At 38.8% G+C, this 21,284-nt stretch overlaps 1 protein-coding gene and 1 long non-coding RNA gene across 3 annotated transcripts in view; one reads left to right on the top strand and one right to left on the bottom strand.

Annotated features, from left to right (window-relative positions):
* Positions 1 to 21,284, bottom strand: part of ell (elongation factor RNA polymerase II) — a 51,607-nt gene that overhangs the window by 8,141 nt on the left and 22,182 nt on the right. The window contains exons 3-8 of the mRNA XM_055216801.2: positions 19,255 to 19,376; positions 16,740 to 16,903; positions 12,486 to 12,727; positions 10,259 to 10,383; positions 898 to 988; positions 117 to 651 (exon numbers count right to left, since the gene is read on the bottom strand). Of these exons, the coding sequence (XP_055072776.2) occupies positions 117 to 651; positions 898 to 988; positions 10,259 to 10,383; positions 12,486 to 12,727; positions 16,740 to 16,903; positions 19,255 to 19,376 (1,279 nt within the window). The remainder of the gene's footprint in view (positions 1 to 116; positions 652 to 897; positions 989 to 10,258; positions 10,384 to 12,485; positions 12,728 to 16,739; positions 16,904 to 19,254; positions 19,377 to 21,284) is intronic.
* On the top strand, positions 1,828 to 4,692 carry LOC129451843 (uncharacterized). Of its 2 annotated transcripts, none has more exons than XR_012366007.1 (4): positions 1,828 to 1,865; positions 2,674 to 2,808; positions 3,014 to 3,097; positions 3,914 to 4,692. It is a non-coding gene; the product is annotated as an uncharacterized lncRNA (long non-coding RNA). The 2 variants fall into 2 exon arrangements; XR_012366008.1 differs by lacking the exon at positions 1,828 to 1,865 and adding an exon at positions 1,924 to 2,143.

The following is a 21,284-nucleotide window of genomic DNA, read 5'->3' as shown; positions in this document are numbered from 1 at the left end:
GTACTACCTGGTTATCTTAATATAGTATACTAGTAACTAGATTTGAAAAGTAAGAGTGCCATGATGTCAGAAACCACCTCATAACGCATAAACGATTCAGTAAAACTGATCCAGACCTGTGCTACTATCGTTTGTCGTGACATCGCAGGTTTTCTTCTGATCTGAGCTACGTTCCTCATCAACTTTTTTCTTTGAATCTCGGTCTCGTTCCTTGGACTTGTCTTTATCCTTGTGTTTTTTGGATTTTTTCTTCGACTTCCCGTGCAGGGATGGCAAGGCAGACCGGCTTTGAGACCCTTCGATGCCGGCGTGTGCCGGCGACACTGAAGCTGGCCTTTCCGGTTGCGTCGTCGAGCGAGGCGCGAGCGATGCCGGCTGACTTAACCTCTCTGCTACCGCTGCTTCCTGACTCTCGCAGTCTCGGCCGTTGGAGTCGTTGCTGACGTCAGAAAGCGGGTCGATGGGTCGGGAGATCTCTAGTGAAGGGAACTGAGAACTTGAGGATGTTTCCGCCACTTGAAAACTAGAAGAGTCCTTTCCATTGGAGGAGCTCAGTTTGCCATTGAGGAGTCCTGTAGACTTATTGGCTAGATGTGATATTCGAGGCTTCTTATTGGCCAGAGGGTCGATAAACTCCGCTGCAGGTCGTTTCTGTTGGATGAGAAGAGGGAGGGCTATAAAACTGTGGCTGCTTAAATCCAAATAAACAGTTAAGGAATGTTCAAAATAAAAATATAACCTTAATATATATTTAATATATTGAGTGAATAACATCATGCCAAAGAGTGAAAACAAACTTTGATGCTGCTAATCTCAAAATTAGTTTATGAGACTTTAGCCTGGATTTCACAGACAGGGTTACGTATATCTTTCATAAGTTGATGTCCTGAGGCTGACCTGAGAGGGTGAGCTGCTGGCCGGCTCTTTTTGAGGGCTGACCGGGTTCTCCCCTGAAGCAGGAGTACCGCTCTGGGGCTTAAACAGTTTCCTGTAGAGAACAAGAGACACACAGGACAGAAAGAGAACCATCAGTTTTAACCGAGCAGATGACAAGATCAAAACAATCTGAGAAAAAGAGAAGTGGACTGTTTAAATGCTGCGTTTTTTTAACTCTTTCCCCGCCATTGCAGTCATCACGTCTGGTTTGCGGTAGGTCTAGTCAGTGTTATCACTTAAAAATCTGTTTTTCTACTCTCTGTCTGATCTGACTGTCATTGTTTGTTATATTGCATTTTAACACAACTGAATGCTTTTTCACATATTATCGGTTCTGTTGTCAGACATAAAGAAAGAGTATAAAACGGTGACTAAACATGACCCAATAACACCTCGTGTTTAATCCAACCAGGGATTATGCTAAAATCCTGATTTATAAACACGTCATCGTCTGACAAAATCACCATACATTTACATGAAGAGCTGATATATGAGGTGATTTTGGCTACATTACCTGTGTGTTTCATGTGTGCTGAGCTCTTCTTGTTAGGGGTGGCACGGTTCATTAAAAAAATCCGAACCGTTCGGTTCGCTTGTCTCGGTTCGGAGCGCGTGTGTGTCGTACGGTTCAACGGTTCATGGCATGCGCAATGTATGTAGCCTCGTGCCCTGTATGTGACCTCAGATAGCGTGTTCCCCTTTCGCGAATAGCGCGAAAGAAGAGGTGACTGGTGTCAGTACCCGATCCGTGCCGCCTGTCCAATCTGTTTTGCGCATGCGCATAATTGTGCGCATGCGCAGAAGCTCAACTTGTTTTACGACAGTTTACGACCCTACCTGATCTGTTCTACGCATGCACGACAACCGGAGTTTAAAAATAGTGAAGAAATGCGTCATATAAGAACACCGGCGAACATACGGAGGCTAAGGTAAGTGACGGAAATGTTCGTTCAAAAGTTTTCAATGCAGATATACAGGCGTCTTTATGCATAAACAACAAGGTCACTAAGACATAATATACAGTATTTCATATCATCATGTAGTAGTTAGCTAGACTAGCTGGCTGGTTAGGCTTACAATGAAATGCAGTGTGTCCGGTTACCTGAAAACTTCGAGTGTTTAAACTAACATTTATTTGATGGTGTATTGGCCCTGACTAGATTCGTGTGACATGTAGGCTAAACCACAATCCTTGTTGATACCAGAGGTGGACATTACTTAAGTATTTTACTTTCTACATAAAACTAAATGTTTAAGTATTCCTTTTTAATCAGTGTTTTACTTTGGAAAACATACATTCTAAAGTATATTATCATAGTTTTTACTCCACTACATTTCATAATTTCAAGTGTTTGGTTTCCCTACTGAAAGTCCAGCTAAAACCAGCATAAGCTGGTAGCTGTTTTTTGCTGGTTTAAGCTGGTCAGGCTGGAAGACAGCTGACCCACCAGCTTTGCCAGGCTGGGAGGACAAGCTTAAACCAGCCACCTTAAAGCTTATGCTGGTTTTAGCTGGATTTTCCAGTAGGGGTGTATTTTAATCTCTATCTGTTTATCTAATTTATGTTTATTGTTATGTCATGTCATCTTTGTTTTAGTCCCTTTCATTGTTTGTGCATGTCACATTAAAAATGTGCAATATAAATAAAGTTTATTTAATTTGATTTAGTCTTTCATCATTGTATCTATGTGTTAACATTGTAGCAGCATATGGTGAGTGAAGATATCTTTTTTTTAGTCATTCGTATAAAGGACCAACATGGACCCGTAGTTATTTCATGCTACCCTTCGGCAGTACCTACTAAGTGGGATGTCGATGTCGCGGTTGACTGGAAGAGAGTCATGCGGGTGGCCAACCACTTCGTTGTAGATGGTAAGTTAGTTGAGATAACATTGGACAGACAGACAGACCAATAAATCAATAAATTAATCAATCATCTATTTTTCAGACAATCATCTTTTGTATACTATTATTTTCTTTTCAGTGTTTTACATCTGCTCTTGGTTGTTTCCATTTAATGAATCTCGCACTGCATACTATTGTTTGCTTTGTGACAAATTAAATGTTATGTTTGTAGGTTTGTCCATGCTGATGGCTATGCAGCATAGTTGAAGCAGACCTGTCAGAAAACTTCTCTAAGGTGCTATGAATCCTATGACTAGTAAGTAGAACCTCAAACTAATACATTGCTGTTCAAAGGTTTAAGGTTGTGGTTTATTTATTTAAAATGCACCCATTTCATTGCTAAAAAACAACGTTATCTTGTGTATTTGGTATAATACAAAGTGTTTGCGTGGTTTCTAGTAAAAAAAATATATTTTCCACATACCGTACATTTTTGTAGGTTTAGATTTCCCTCCTTCCTCAAACGCATTGATTTTGTACAGAACTCATTGATTTAAAAAGCTCTGTGTCCCTAATTGACCAGCTAATCTGTACATTGTGACGCTCCTTACCATGTTTAAAAAAAATTGCTCGCAATGCTAACAGGAGTTAACTTACAGGCCAAAGTGGGAAGAATTATGATAATGTTGGTCTTGGCTACATCACCAATCCCAGGAAGTAAACTGTTGCCTACAATCCGTGTGTTTGTAGTCCAATAAAAGATATTTACATTGGAGGCAATAACTTGTGTCATCGTTTACTTTGGGGTTTATACCTTTAGCATATCGTTAACATTTACTAATACACACTTACACACCAAAGGAAATGCAAAAAAGTGAATCAGACCATAGTTGCACTTTAACAAAAACAGTTAAACTGTTTTTTAACAAAAACAGTTAAGAGTTTACTCCTAAACTCTACCAGTCTTAATTAAGAAAAACACCTCTTCTAAGCCAAGCATTCACATACACATCTTATGACCTTGTTCTCCAGTGATGAAATAAGAAGTGTACATAAGCTTTTGCTTGAAATAATATGAACCACAGTAATCCTCATCCTTCTAATTTTCCTTTCCTGTTTTTTTCCCCATCAGGATACACATCCTAAAATTACTAGAGGTTACGGAAGCTCCTTTTTGGATCCAGCTTCATTTGTGAAGACTTCAGATGATGCCAACACTCACAGAGGCTTAAGACGATGGCAACAATAGATGGACATACAAAATTGCCAAATATAATATTGTAATTACTGCCCCAAAGCGCAAGTTTGCCGATTTTTAACCCACTTTATATTGTTACAAATACAATAGATGCTAACATTTGAACAGAAAATGTTTCCTCTTTATTCTTGAGTTAATTGTGCTGATTTATTCCCATTTTTTTTATCCACAATTCTTTGCCAAAATGATGTTTTGCATCATCCAAATGGTTCATTTTCAAATTACAGACATTGTAACAACACAAAGTGGGTTGAAATTCTGCCAACTTACCCTATAATAATAATTGTCTTTTAACTGAACAGGACTTTAAACACATGACTTGTATTAACTTAGAGCTATTGTGAAATTAATATTGTTTTGTTTCCAGAACATTCTCCTCAGTGAGTCACTGTTACCTCAGACTGATTAAGGGATTTTTTGTAACCTTGAAACATGCATTGGTTTTATTATGGTAAAACTGCATATCTTATTTCAAACCAAGGTTTTGTAACCATGGTTCTACTACAGTAACATTATAGTAATGCTGGAGTGAAACTGTGGTAACCATATTATTTTAAATCATGGTAAAGTTTGTGGTTACTAAAATGCACTTCTATATGCTGTTGTAAGAGCATGATTATTTTTTATTTATTAATAAACCATGGTTGATTTTATTTTTTACTGCAAATTATGGTAAAAAAATTATAGATAACTTTTGCATGGGTACAGAAAAAAAGTGTAAACTGAAAGTCACGTTGGTTAAATGCATCTGATAAATGTAAATGGATTTGTATATTTATTCTGTTTACTGAAAATAATACATTTGCAGTTGCTATTGTATATTGTTTATTATTCTGTTGAAAGACATTTTGGTTAGAGTGATTTAACGATTATGAACCATTAGCCGCTGTATGTTAGCTGGGATGCGGTTTCGGATAATTGCCTTCATTTAAATATGTCTTTAAAAAAAGTCTTCATTTAAATATGTTTAAAAAGAGTCTTTATTAACTACACAAAAGTTTAGCATACAAAAATACGCTGCCAGTTGTTATGCTTGGCCGTAAAGTGTTTCAACGCATGCGTGGTACCAATCGCACAGTGAAATGATGACGTTTTCTACTACGCAATTATGCGCATGCGCAAAACAGATTGGACAGGCGGCACGGATCGGGTACTGACAACTGGTGTGGAGAGTGAGTGCTGCCGGTCATGTGTAGAAATGGCAAGAGGGAGAGGAAAAAGTAGTCTGCCCGCAGTTGGAGGATGCCCCAGCGTCGTATAAGTTTGGTGTGTGGAAACATTTTTTATTTCATGTTACCTATGATGACAGCGGAAATAAAACAATATATACAGCCACACGCGACAGCCTTCTCTCCGACCATTTATCTAATCTGAGGTAATGAACACTGTTTTACGTCTTTTCGTATTCAGCGCTATTTTTAGCCTTTCGTTGATAAAACGAAAGCGGCTGATTTCCGCGTAGTTTCATTTTGCTAGCGTGTGAAAGTCACGCGATCTTATTTCATAAACTGCCCCTTAAAGTAATCAGGACAGAAATGGTCAAAAGTGGACAAAAGAGACGGATTTAAATATTACAGGTGTAAACGTTATGTTTCTCTCTTGTTCACATATTCTCTCTGCAGTATTTAAGCAGCCTCTCAGTGATAAATCTTAGAGCTACACTGAAGTTGGCTTTTGATAAAAGCAAGTTACCTTTGTGTGCTAAAAATGCACACAAAGTTCATGTAGATGGCAATACACATTCTCTTTTTTGCCAAATAAATGAAAAGCATGTTGAAATCATCAATGTCTTCCCTCTCGCTGTGTCAAAATCTCGCCTGGCTTTCCTCAGGGATGTTCCCAATAATGTGCTTAAAGTCAAATTCAGTTTGTGCATGATTACATGATATAACTTTTTTTAATACTGTATCCTAAATTATGGATAATTAATACATTAATAAGATAATACATTTATGGAGTGTAAAAAAAATAACAACAAGAACCGTACTGAACCGAGAACCGTGACCATAGAACCGTGATACGAACCGAACCGAGGGTTTTGTGAACCGTGCCACCCCTACTTCTTGTGTTGTTGTATTATGAGCCCTTTAAATTGTAAATGCGAGTGATAGTATTATTGTATTGTAGATTGCGTATAGCGTAGGTGCAAATAAAAAAAAAATACTGTTGCTGTTACACAGGAGTTACTACAGAACACGTGTGGGCATGTACCGCACTATATAGGGGGTGAAAGAGCTCGCGCACAAGCACACAGAGAACCGGTGTGTTTGTGTGTGGGAAAACACTTCTAACCTTTCGTTAAGTCATGATAAACTCGATCAGCCGTCTTCTCTGTCAGCAACATCTATTGACGGTTGACGTTTACTTGAAAAGGCAAGTACACAGAGGAACTTACGTGGAAAACACCGCCAACTTTTAATTCCTTCACTCACTGTCGTGCAATGGCGCTTTTCCATTGCATAGTACCCCACGGCTTGGTTTGGGTCAGGTCAGCTCACCTCACTTTGGCATGGTAAGCTTTTCCATCGAGTTTAGTATCACTTCGCAGTGTGAGGGATTATAGGCGTGTCGTTCTATTTGCGTTGCCTACTGCTGTGACACCATACAAGTAAGAGCCTTGTTGTAATATACATTAATTTACTTCTCAATCTGCCACAAAATCAAAATTTGCCACCACAAATAGATGTTTGCACAACGCGTTTATCATCACTACTTCTGTTTCACATGACGGTTTCTGTACAAACGTCGGTGGCGTCAGTCGACGCGCTCCGCTGAGCCTCATTGAAGTTGCATTTAAGCATATAATGCTGACGTGCTCGTCCCAAATGTTTCGCCACAAACTGCAAGTCTGGAAAAAACTGGTATGTTGTCTCTGATTCTCAACCTGTGGATGTTTTTCATCGCTAAAAGGGAGTTTGGGAACTTATAGAAGAGCACAGATGACAACATGTTTGCTCGAGACAGCGCAAGCTAGCACTAAAGGTAAAGCTAATTTTTTACGTTATAGGGCTTATTCGCAAACACCGGAAGTCGCTAACCGCGGCCATAGTGTTGACATGACATCTGTCCTGCCCCTAGCCGCACGTAGATTTGAGTCGAGGGGAGCAGTAGCTTAATGGCTTCATCTCGTCTGTATTAAGAGAAGATGAGCTTGATTATTGTGGAACCATATCAAATAGACCCAATAGCCTTTAGTAAAGATCCGCCCTTATTGCCAGCCGAACTTATCCGGATATTTATAACTATATCGTTCATACAGTATCCGCATTCATCATACAACCACTGAAGGGCCGTTCACATTATAACGATAACTATAACGATAACTATATCATCGTCCACATCACCAAACAATACGTTTATGCTAATGCGCTCACGGCACTTGCACAAATCACTTCCCTTTGATATTGCTTGTAATAAAAACTTTTGCAGATGTCCTCAACACGCTGCGTTTCGTGTAACTCTAAACAGTGTAATCTCTTACCTTTTGGCATAACAGTTAGTTAATGTAATAGATTAAAAAGCATTACGTAGTCAATTTTCACAGCAACTGAAGGTAATCTAATGTTATAGACCTCAGCAATGAGCTTCACTGTCATTTTAAGTGCTCGTGCACTTGAAGTTCAAATAGATTTTAATGCTAATAACGGTTTATCCTTCATCAGGTGGGAAAAATCGCTCAGAAAGTGATCCCAATGATGTCGTTCATTGTATCTGTATCGTTACAGTTTTGGGTGAGCTCCGCTATTCTGTTTAATATAAAACGATTTTCAAAACTATATTTTTTATAGTTATCGTTATAATGTGAACGGCCCTTAATTCCCTAACCAGTATCAATGCCAGACCTATTATTATGTTCATGTAGTTATTAATACTAATTTAATAACTGTCTCAATTTATGGCAGCTTATTTGAAAGAGCATTTTCAGCCACTGCTTACAGCTAACGGTAACCATATGTGATCAAATTATGGGGACAGACTTTGCTGTTGGGAGTCTCTCCTTTGCTGGTTCAACTCCTCTGTCTCCTTCCTTTCATGTTTTCTGACAGTCGGTATCGCATAAAAACTAATTCCGAAGTTCTTTTTGCTGTTGTTAAAACAGCCGTGTACTACACCACACACCATCGCGCGGTTTAAAAAAAATTACATCGATAATACCATGCATAATACCCACGCTGCCTCACTTGTCAATTGACAGACTGACAGTTCTATGTCAACAACATGGCCGCCGCGAACATTGATGACGTAGATCGAATAACTCCTATAGCGATGACGCTGGTAGTAACGATTCTCTCAGACCAATCAGTGATCTACTGTGTTTTCGCGTCACGTTTGGTATCAGCTCGGGTCGTTTGAAACCCCAACCGAGGTGGTACGAAAAAAAGTATCGTGTACTACGTACTGCACCCAATGGAAAAGCTCCCAAAAGTAAGCTGACCCGACCCAAACCAAACCAAACCGTGGGGCACTACGCAATGGAAAAGCGATCCCAACCGAGACATAAGGATCTTATTTAGCCAAACAATTGTCATTTTTGACAAGACGAATAAATAGGCACTTTTAAACCACAACCTCTCGTCTTGCACCAGCAGCGTGATGCGCCAGTGCGACCTTACATAATGAGTAATGACGTCGAAAGGTCACGCATGATGTATGCGAAACTACCGCCCAATGTTTAGAAGAAAGTGTGGAGAAAGAGGACCATTCCAACGTTGTTGTATGTTGCATGATAATAAATAATGTCTTTGTGTCAGTTTTTGGTTTAAAATGGTCCGCAAATGTGTTTCACAATTGTGACGCGAGACCTTTCGATGTGCTTACGCATTACTTAAGGTTGCCCTGGCGCATCACACGGCTAGTGCAAGATGAGAAGTTGTGGTCCAAAAGTGCAAATTTTTAATTATTTTTTTGCCGAAAATGACAATTTTTTCTAGATAATATCCTTATGCCTTGTTTGTGATCGTTTAAAGCTGCATTGAAACTTTTATTTTTAACTGCATTTAAACTGTGAGCTGTTGGGGTCAAATAAAGTCTATTAAAATTAAGAAAAATCATGGAATGTTACCCTCAAAAAACTTAATTTCTTCTCGACTGAACAAAGAAAGACATCAACATTTTGGATGACATGGGGATGAGTATTTTTATTAAGAAAGTGGAATATTTCTTTAACCTCCTAAGACCTGGTGTGACATCACATTTTTTTGTTGTTTGGACCATAATACTTAATTCTGTGTAACTAGAACCTGTTGTACACAAACATGGACAAACACACTGCTTCATATTTTAAGAAAAATATTTTGTTATTATTTTTATTGGTTCTTCCTAAACCCAAAATAGCTGGTAGAAATCTGAAAAAAAAAAGACAAACCAAAACTCGGGTCTTAGGAGGTTAAGGCAGTGTGCACTTGTGAGCATGTGTTTGGTCTAGGGGAGCTGTGGGCATGTCAACAGAGGGCAGTCTGACACAGGGGCCAACTCATCCGAAACTTGGGATCAATGCTGTGCTTGCACGTAGATGGGTGGGCGTGAGCTGCTATGGTGTGCCCATGCATGGTTGGACCTTGGTCCTGTGCCACGCATACACAGATCAGCATGTGCAAGAATAGGGTTGCATCACTAACCTCCTGACTTCACAACAGCCACAGCTCTTGCGTGACAGCCGGGTGTTCAAGCAAAGCAGATGGAAATGTAGGAAGGCACGAGAGGGGGTATACGGACATAAAAACACAGTCAGCTGATAAGTGTAACCCTGCGGTTTAAAGTGCAAGTTGGCGAACGCGCAAATGCCTCTGACTAAGTGCTTGGTGTTTGCTTGCTACAAATATTTTGTTTTCATTTTGTGCAGATAAAGCACGCGCCATGTTTTTTCCAGCCTAGCACGTAGCACATCCTCTTTATATTTAGCAACCAGGGACCAGTAATCCACTAGCAGAGTTCATGGGAACACAGGATATTTCCATGTTGAGCCGAAATGCAGAAGAAATACGCAGACAACGATGCTACAGTTAACATTTGCCTACACTGGTTTCATATCACCTCTCATAAACAAGAGAAGAAAAGGTCATAGACATCTGACTACAGAAGCAACACAAAGTTATAATGTTCACATTAGCAAAACAAAGAGTAAATCTACAGTTGCCACCACCATATAGGTACAATAACGTGACAGCGTAGTGTATACATATAAATATAATCACAGAGGAGATGGCAACCGAAACTTACCGTACAAGAATTCTCTTCAGAATCTGCTGGTCCACTTCGGTGTAACCAGGCCAATCCTTCTGAACTTCCTTAAACAAACAATCCTTCAATGTGAAGGTGCTGTCTTTACTATTTAGGTTAGCCACCTATAACGTGAAAAAAGCAAAATGAAACAAGAGGCCTCAGTCTTTGGCTTTTCCACACCAAAAAAACCCAGTTAATGACCTCTGTGTTTAATGCACTTTGCTTAATCCAAGAGTATACAGTGTTTGTCTTATTACAAATGTGCGTTGATTTATACATCAAAATTCTGAATGGTTCAAAATGACTAAACCGTTTCAATCCTGGCGTACTGACTATGCCTAGAATAGCTTACTACCATACTGCTTGTACTATTTTTACAGTATGTATACGGTGCACACACAGCTTAGTCTCTGCATCAGTGACTATGCTCAAAATAGCACATTACCATATTAATTGAAGTATGCAGGAAATGCACAGCAAACATGTCTGCAAAAATAGTGCTGAAGCTATTGAATCAGCAACAAGGCAATAGAAAAACGCTTTGGCTATTTATGGTCTGTTTGCAATTTGAATGCATAGATAGACGTGACCTCGGACCAGTCATTTTTTAAAATTGAGATTTAAATAAAAAAATAAATAAATGAATAAATAAATAAAGCTTTCCATTGACGTGTGTTTTTTAGGATAGGACAATATTTGGCTGAGATACAAATATTTGGAAATCTGGAATCTGAGGGTGCAAAAAAACAAAAACAAACAAACAAGAAAATCGCCTTTAAAATTGTCCAAATATAGTCAACACTATACTAATGATAAATAATATTTTATATATATTTATTGTAGGAAAATTACAAAATATCTTCATATCCTAATAATTTTTGGCATAAAAAATATAATTTTGACAATGTATTGTTGGCTATTGCTAGAAATGAAGAGTCCGGTTCCAAAACACGATAAACGCCATTTTTGGAATGATAAACTTTTTGGGAGTCGCTGCCAAAATCAGTATTATATCAGGTCAGTATTTAAAAGTAAATTCTTAATTTTACGCAAAATCCAATATCCGCCGAGTTTATTCTGTCATCTTTTCTCCGAAAACGCGATAAATGCCACTCCTCGTTTTTTACAGAATGCAATAAATCTGCTCGACAAATTGCAGCGCACCATTCCACGCAATGTAAATAAACAATGGCGGCGCGTTGAGTCCTAGTTTTCCCTCATCTACTTTGTACTTCGTGATCAACAAACAAACAAAAACAAAATAATAGTTTAATTGCATTGATAAACCTGTGGTGATTTTCTGTGACGGGAAAGAAATGTAAGCCATCAACATCTAATAATTTACGCAAAAGGCACTGGGAGCCGGTCGCTTTTCCTCAAGACAGCATAAAGTTTCTGTCATGCTAACACATTGACCCCAGGGGATCTTATGAAAAACTTTACATAATTTTACTCAGTCAACGAAAATTTTGGCTGGTCGCTGTGAAAAATGTTAAGCGACGACGTCAAGTATAACCGCAGCAATGACAGTGTTCTTAATATGACAAAGTAAATGTTTTGGTTAATACCATTAATGTTTATTTTTTTAACCCGTGTGTACAACTGTTCAACTAAATGAATATGAAATGGCAAAGATGAATGTACATTTATACATTGATTAAATAGATTTATAGCATTTTGAAAAAAAAAACTTGTCATGGATTTATTGCATTTTGTGGAAAAAATAATTCATTTTTATAATAAATCTTTGAAAATCGAATTATGGATTTGAATTTTAAATGTTATTATAACCTAAAGATGCTATGTGAAAGTTTGTAACAGAAAATAGTGGTTTTCATCTCGTCACTTTCTTGGTATAGAAAACACGTTTTTACCAAAATTTTGTGTCAAAATGGATTTATTGCGTTTTGAAACCAAACTCTTCAAATATACCCGTGCGACTTATGACTGGTTTTGTGGTTCATCCTGGGTCACATATAAAACAGGGATACTACATCCCACAAAGCCGTTGGCCAGAATTTTTACGTTCAAGTGACACCACATGATGTTTTACAATCAACTACGATTTACTATTTTAAACATAGCCAGTGCCTGGACATATCAATAAATGTAATTTACAGTTTAAGCTCAGATACAACAAAAATGTCACTCATGCTTCTGTGAGGATCATATAATCAGTAATTGCCACCATCTGGATGAAAAATAAAAATGTAAGTAAACAAACCTGTTGCAGGAGGCTGTCTAACGTCTCCTTGTCCTGAGGAGAGAGACCGTCCTTGGTGAGCCGCACCAGGAGTTCGGGTTTGCGGTAGGGTTTGAGGGCCAGTAAGTGCACCAGCCGTTCCCTCAGCGGCCGCGGTGGGCTCTTTTTCTGACTGCTGGAGACAATAACGGGTCTCGAGGTCCGCCGCGACGGAGCCACGTCGGATACGCCTATTATGGGCTTCCGAATCTGCACCCGCTTACCTAAACAGCAGAGACAGAATCAGTCAAAATGGAGATATTTTTGTATTTCATTTGGTTAAAAACACACTCCAAAATAGGGCTGTGCGATATTGAAGAAAATTGCAATAGCATGCTAACTTATGTGGTATTCGACAGGGTTAAAAAAAGAAATATTGTATTTAAATTTGAATAAAGGGGATCATGAAAATCTGACTTTTTACATATTTAAGTGCTATAATTGGGTCCGCAGTGCTTCTATAAACCCAGAAAATGTGGGAAAGATCAACCCAGTAACTTAGTTTTGGTAAACCATTCTCTGCAAGCATGTGGAAAAAATAGGTCATTGAAATTTGGCTCCCCCTGTGATGTCAGAAGGGGACAATACTGCCCCTTTAATATTCACTATCCAACCACGACACTGCCATTTAGTGCAGAGATCAACTTATTTGCATTTAACAGGGTTTCCACACCTTCGTTAACTTAAAATTCAAGGACCTTTCAAGGACTTTCCAGGTCCAATACCTTTTAAATTCAAGGACTAAATGTGGGGACACATTTCAAGTGAAGGCAAGGTTACATCATGTTACGTTTTAAGATACAGTGTTACAGTTCCCTTTCGAGGGAAATCACTGCGGTGACACTTCCAGGGGTAAGTGCGTCTGAATGTGTATATCAAAATCAACCAATGGTGAGGCATAACGACAAAGACAGGGTGAGCCAGGAAGTATATCGCTATCTGAAATATTGCCAAAGATGGTTTAATAGGGGCGCAGGAAGTATGGCAAGGGAGACGTAGCGCCGCTTTCCCTGAGAGTGTAAAATTTTACCCTACACAAGGAATAATATGGATTTTCCAGGAAATGTCTTGCATAAAATAGATTCAAGCACTTTCAATGACCTGTATCTATGCATGTATATTTTCAAAAACTTCCCAGGGCCTTGAATTATTCCCCCAGATTCACAAACTTTCAAGGATTTCAAGGACCCGTGGAAAACCCCGATTTAAAACTACACACCCAAAACGGCACATTTTTGCTCACACCTACAAAGTGGCAAGTATAACATTCTTTAATAAATTACCTATATGGTATTTTGAGCTAAAACTTTTACATACATACTCTGGGGACACCAAAGATTTATTTGACATCTTTAAAAAGTCTTTTGAAATGTCCCCTTTGGGGAAATGTAAGAAATATGAGATTTATTTTAATTTACAATGGTAAACTTATAATAATGATTTATAATTTTAAGCCATCGGGTCCAGTGCTTTAAGTGGCCCAAAAGAGGTGCCGGTACTCAATTTTTTTTTTTTTTTTTCTGACTCGACTCCTATATTGAAGGGGTTTTATATTCAGCAGTCAACAGACGACCTTGTAAAAAATAATAAATCATTTTATAAGTTTGTGGATTTGCTTGAGCTAGAAATAGCTACTTAACATAAATAAAATGTGCAAAAGGATTTGATTTTGAAAAAATACCATTAGAAAGAGCTACTGTAGAAAGAGCTTTTGAACATAAATAAAATGTGCAAAAGGTAGATATGTGAGTAAAATTTTCAGCATGGTTAAATGCTACAACTAGTTGTTCAGATAGAAAAAGCTTGAAAAAAAACTTTAAAATGACACCAAGACCATGTCTATGGGTTCAAGAATAACAAAATACTGGCCATTTGAAACTCGAAAGTAATTTATTTTGTCCCATTGTTTTCCATTTTGCGGATGGTAAAACTACTGTGCACGTCGTTCAAATTCATTGAAATTTCGTTCACTTGTAGTTTAGCAATTAAACTTAATGTATATTACAATTTCAAGAATGTTTTCTGCACATCGCCTGAGGAAATCCGAAGTTGCGTCGAGGGGAACCAAACTGACAGCCGCGACAGCGGAGATTATCACGTAAGGCTTGCGTCTGACCTGCAGCGATATCATTCTGGCTTGGTGGGATGTCAGGCAGCGAGTCGTCTGATTCTGACCTTGTTCTTTTACTACTCAGAGTCTAAAACAAGGAGGGCATATTAAGTGTTCATTGTATTTTCATTTTAACCGAGCAGCTATGGTTGCGCGTTTCGCACATAAACACACATCTCTCCAGTCCAGAGCACGTTGACAATGACTGACCGACGCATGCGCTTTTAACTTGTAAACGCAAGGGTGTATGTAGTCTCTGCTCTCGGTGGGACGAATTAGGAAGCGTATAAGGGCGCTCTGAAAAGCCGCAGCGCAGCCAAAGGATTAAATTAAACCTATGATTTTTAAACAGATGTGCAAATGAGCGTTCCGGTACACTAAAAGCACGTTCTGGGCCTACGGAGAGGTGGTGGTACGCTCAAGAGCTATTTTTGGAAGTGGCGGTACTGAGTACCGGGGCGTTCCGGCCCACTCAAAGCACTGATCGGGTCGGTTTTCCTAGTCTTTCCCAGAAAAAAGTAAAAAAAATTAATTAGTCTCTGATGATGTCATGTCCATAAACGAAGAGGAGGTGGCCGATTCATCACATGTGCTCTAAAATTTAATCTCTAAAATTTCAAAAGACGATCATCTGACATTAATGCCGCGTTCCAGGCAACCTGTAATCTGTGTTTTTCCAACCTTCTACCCGTAAAAGTGCACTGGAACGACAGTCAAACTGTGACTTCCCACCCGTAAACTCGTACTAGATCGATGTACTCCCAGTTCCGAGCTCTGATGTCACATAGACCGCAAAACCATACAAAACAACAATGGCGGCCCCAACGGATAGAGTGTTTCTACAAGTGGTACACAGTGGGAATACACTTTAGGATAATATACATTGCATTCAAATTAATAATAATAAAATAATAATAGTAAACAATACACACAATTCTGTATTACAATGTTATGTGTCTAAAACAATAAGTATGTCGTGAAAGTATATCGCCGCATGGACATGTTAAGGTGAAGTAAATTCCTTGCGCTCAGGTAGTTTGGCGTGACTTGCCTGGAACGCTACAAAGTCGTGAGTCGTGGTTTGAAGTCGTAAAGTACGGCCTCAAAAACCTGCCTGGAACGCAGCATAAAACAGTGAACGCTTAAACTGCAAACTCGTGCTAAAATGATGTTAATATCAGCCGTGCTTTTCAACATCCGAAGGAATTAAATACTGGAGCAGGGACAGGTAAGACATGTTTAAACACTTTAGTCAGAACAAACGCAGCAGATATATTACTTCGCTTTAGTGTTTCGAACAGGCTTGGAGGCACATCCGTCGGGTGGATGGGAGAAAATAGATAACTAATATGGGTTTAGATCGATCATTGGTCATAAATACAACAGGATCAGGTAAGTATTTAATATTCACGTGCAGGACGTGATGGAGGCTTAACTTAATCCCGGTTGACGGATACGTGACAGCTCATGTGTTGAAAGCATGTGCTGTGTCACGTTCTGGTTCATGAATATTGTATGTGTCAGCTTGGCAGTTTAGTTCATTATGGCATGATTTATTGACCGCAGCAACAGAAAGATATTAAACTGAACGAGTTCTCTGGTGAAGTATTGATGTTCCTGTGCAGGTTGTATTCGAGTCGCCAGGTTTCTCTGGGTAATATTTTTAGGCACTGTCATCATGAGCATTGGTACAGACAGCTTCGTAAATTATGCAGCATGCAAGTTCCAGACATGGAGACGGAAAATGAAGTAGACGGACAGACTTTGGAGGCTTGAGTAAAAACTGATTTCCGATCAGCAGATGGTCAAAATTAAGTTGATCTAGCATTAAAAAAGTTGTGGCATGCGCTCAAAAAATGGCTCCAAGTGTTTCAACACATGGTTTGAAACTAATAACAATAATTTGCGGCAAATTGAAAGTTTGTGTTACTCTTTAAACAAAGCAGTGACCCTGTCTGTGAAATCCAGGGTAAAGTTTTATAATCTCATTATGAAATTTGGAGCATCGAAGCTTGATTTTAATCATTGACATCGTCTAAATCAAGGTTATATCTTCACAGAATGTTCTTTACATTTTGCAAGATGATTTTATGTAGAAATGTTACCAACAAAATTTAAAGCCTTACCCACGTATCTCCCACCAGGCTTGATGACGATGGCTCCTCGGCTGCGGGTTTCCTCCTCGGCTTGAGCCATGCTTTGCCTGGCTTTCTGGTAGGAGTCATCTGTGGCGCACACCGTGATTTTATCCTGGATCCCTCCCAAGCAGTCCAGCTGTATGCTCCCTTCACTGGAGAAAGACCAAACCAGTTAGACACTCCAAATGCAAATGCAAGTGGATTATGTTGCCACCACCCGCATTAACCAGCCAGTTATCAGTTTTAAATAAGGTGCAACCATACAGCAAAGCATCTGACCAGGTCATTCACCCCAAATCGCTGCCAAATGTCTTTCAGCTGCGTGCCCTTATGCTGTCTACACCAGATGCAAACGGCACACCACGCTCCTATTATCATCAATATAATTACATACTTGAACGAGTACATAACTTCAGATTGTTTGATGCAAGGCCTAACCCTTAATAAGTGTATTTGTCTGAATAAAAGTGTCAGCTAAGATGACAAATTTCTCAATTATGATGTGTAACTGGCTGCTAATGTCGAAATTTCTGACTAATTCTTTGATAGAGCCGATTAACACATAAATCTACAAACAAAAGGTCAAACTGAAATTATGTACAACATTCTTCAGCTCAGACACCCAAATTAAAGAAGCTGACAGATTTCATCTCAGTGTGATGTCATGAAACAATGATTTTTGCGTGAGATAAAATGCTGAAATACTAGTTTGTGCTTTAGTTCAGGAAACCTCAGGCTGGATTCCTCTACAGAAATTAGAAAGTGATTTGCAGTTGAGCAAATTGGACCCAGTGTGCAGATTTTGTAGTATATGATGGGCAATGTTTCTAACTTTTCAGTAACATGGGTTTAATGTACCCCACGTCAGAATTTATTTGGCAAATGCGTTTTCATCTCCTATTATTTACATTTACAAAAACAATCTTAGGGGTGACTCACATATTTGCGCACTTAAGTTTGTTATTTCAAATGTAGGCGCGCAGAATTTTTTCCAGGCACGTCCGCATCGAATTTCATTTCAACGAAACATTTCAACTCTTTAGAATGCCGCAAGCGCACCGCAGGTCATGTGACAAAAACCTACGCGCCTAACGGTTTCCACGCATTTTAAGGCGCAACATTTGAACAGCCCTTTAAGCGAGCGTAAAAACTTTGTATTGTTATTATCGTTTTATTTTTAACTGTTTTTATTGTTTCCATCACTCGTTTTCGATGAGATACTTCAAAATTCGATATAGTCTACTAGGGGTGGGCGATATGATCAAAATCTTCTATGACGATAGGATTCGTTTTTTATCATGATAACGATATGTATCACGGTAGAGTTTTTTTATGTTTTAATAAAGTTTTTCTGTTATTAAAATATTAAATACCATAGAAATGTTCATAATTCTCACAAAAACCTTATACAAGCATATAAAAAGATAAAAACAAGGTAATTTCACCTTTAAGACCAGATCCAATATACTGTTACGTGTGCGCTTTCTCTTTTAGCTGTTCACTTTCTTTAACCCCTAAATGGTCGTGTTTATGAGGATATTTGCAAAGATGCAAATTTTGACGCATATATGTAGTTAAGGCCAATAAAGCGGGAAAAATTCTCAAGAGCTCAATGAGCAGCGGTTGCGCAACTTGCGCGCTCCTCACAGGTGGAAAAAGCAGCGGTTGCGCGACTTGCACGCTCCTCAGACACAGAAAGAGCGCACGCATATAGATTTGTTGTTTGTGTTTCAATGCCTTAAAATAACTTGTTGTAAAACTGCAGTGCTTAAATATGTGTACAAACGTTATATTTTCGTGACCACGCGCACAAGAGCCTGACGTGGGCACGTAACCTCGATTGAGACGATCTCAACCAGGTGACAAATTTGAACCGGTTAATCTTGTCTACCCGTTTATCGCCCACCCCTATAGTCTACTCAAAACTTTTTTCTTTTACTTGTTGATATGTTTTATTGTCGTTTAAAATGTTAACAAACATAAAAGAAGCCAAACTACTATTAAAAATATATAAAAAATTGAGACTATTAATAGAATGTGCTTTGGAGGGCACCTCACAGACTCCCATGGGCACCATGTTGGAGACCACTGCTCTAGAGATTTAACTCATATAGTGTTTTTACAGAATTTAAGAGTTTACAAGAAAGTATCATAAATGAACTTCAAATGACCCTTTGTTACAAACAACAGAGGACATTAAACCACAAGAATGCAGTTAGATTTCTCGTCTGGTTGGACAATTGGCCAAATTTAATTTATCCTCTCAGTTCTGGTGTTTAGCCAGAGTTGAACAGTAATGGGAACAGATGGCACTTGAAATGATGTGAAAGGCATGAATGCGATCACAGAGTTCTCAACATTAGGAAAAACTTGAATTACATTGATAAAATGGGTTTCCATGACAACACAACTTACTCCAAAACGTAGTTAAAATTGTTACGCTAACTTAAGCATATGAATCTTTCAGCAAGTTTAAATAAACATGCTTTGTTTTCACTCTTACCTTGTAATGTACTGCTGAATGCAGTCGAAGCTGCCCTGGGGGTTGTCCTTCCCCACGTTGGACAGGTAGAACGTAAACGTTCGTAGCTCATTTGGATTCTCAGACTGGGGTATTGAGATTTTCTGTTGACAGAAGAGAATAGCAGCCAATATAGGCAATGAGATGAGTTTAAACTGGAAGATGCAGAGACATTTTAAGATTTTTACTTTAACATCTGCAGGCACAAAAACACGTCTTTATCTTGGCAACTCTTTATAATTAAACACTTTTAGTTGTCGAGTGAAGTACGGGTGAAAAAATTTGTAAAAACTTTACGATGTTATATGGCCCTCAGGGCCTTCCATAGGGGCTGTTTACACCTGGTATTAAGACGGTTGATCGGCTCACAAGTGGGCAATGCTAAATACAGATGTAAATGGGGTGTAAAATTTTGAGCTCATCAACTTTCTACAACATTCAATAGTAATGCATGGGGAAAAAAATGCATTCGACCGGATTGGTTTTGTGGTGTAGACGTACATGTGGTCAAATGTGTTTAAACAAAAGACTGCCACAAAAGACCGCCTACTGTACTAATGTAATGTGTAACTTACAATGTTTTTACATCTGTCCTGCCTGCTCGGTCTTTGGCTATCAGTGATAAAACTAAAGCTTTTGCTCTCCATCTCTTACATTTTTGTTTGGTTTTGCAAGCATGTAACGGTTGCACAAGCTTATTTCATCAACTGCACTAAATTATCTGAGAATGCCCTTACAAATACAAAACGTTATGCAGCATGTCTACTAACAACACAATCAGTGGTCCTCTGACATAATATTTAAACACGAGCAGTTGACGTGTGCCAATAACTCATCTATAGATCATCCCCTCGAAGTTATTGGAATCGAGTTATTGAAACAAAACAGCTCTGCCACAATGCCGCGGATGGATTAATGGTAGGGCTGCACGATTTGGGAAATTTTTCCCATTGCGGTTATTAATGCTAATATTGCGATGTGCGGTTGCGATTATAATAGATGGTATCATGAGTCAACTTGATGGGTTTTAAGGAAAATCCACACACAGTTTAGTGATAATGCTAAAATGTGTATTTGTAAAACTAGAAATGTTTTCGTATTACCACGTGATGTAGCAACTGCTCAGTGTCAGTAATCCTAAATGCAAAATACCGCCATACAACAGACGTAGAGTTTTTTTAGCTACCAGATCACTGTCAACCTCCTCTGCATCCATCTTCGCTCCTAGTATTTCCGCGCTGAGCACACACAAGTGACGACGCACACCACCCACGTGCATGCCACACATGACTGCCTTTTTTGTTCGTTTTTCTTTCTTTTTTTAAATAGCAAGGAAAATCATCAAACTGTTATCAGAAAGTTTGTGTTAACAAGTCCACACATTTATTTATTTAATATAATTGCAACATTTTGCTGTCATATAATCGCACAGGCTGACATCGCGATTGCGATGCGATTAATCGTGCAGCACTAATTAATGGCATCAGTTTTAAGAAGGCTGCGGTCATGACAGTGTTGCCCTCGCTTCGTTTTTGTCCAATCAAGTGACTTAAGTCATAAATAAGTAAAAAATTTACAAATAAATAACCAAGTAAACTACTGCCACACCCCCCCCCCCCCATACTAACCGTGTATCTGCGATCTCACAGGCTGACGATAGGAAGATCTCAAAATGGGGCATATCGCCCAACACTATATAGTATTTTTAATCCTAATATTCAAGCAAAAGTACATCCTTTGAATCTTTTGCATCAGACTTAGGTTCTATAGAGCTATATAGCTACAGAATGCCTTCAAGACTTGGAACTAAATGCAGGTTTAAAACAACACGTGTAATTATCATTTTGGTCATCCTTAAAGCTATGAATGTAATTCTAGTCACATTACTCCTAGTAACCTTCCATTGGAGGTACCAAAGGTGTGGAGGCGACAGTGTGATGTGATTTTGGAGTGAAATGTCAAATCCCTCCAGCGGTAGAAAAAGCACACAGTGGACGGAAACACGACACACC

The sequence above is a fragment of the Misgurnus anguillicaudatus genome, chromosome 23 (assembly GCF_027580225.2).
Source record: "Misgurnus anguillicaudatus chromosome 23, ASM2758022v2, whole genome shotgun sequence".
NCBI classification, from domain to species: domain Eukaryota; kingdom Metazoa; phylum Chordata; class Actinopteri; order Cypriniformes; family Cobitidae; genus Misgurnus; species Misgurnus anguillicaudatus.
This window is presented reverse-complemented; position numbering and strand designations above follow the sequence as displayed.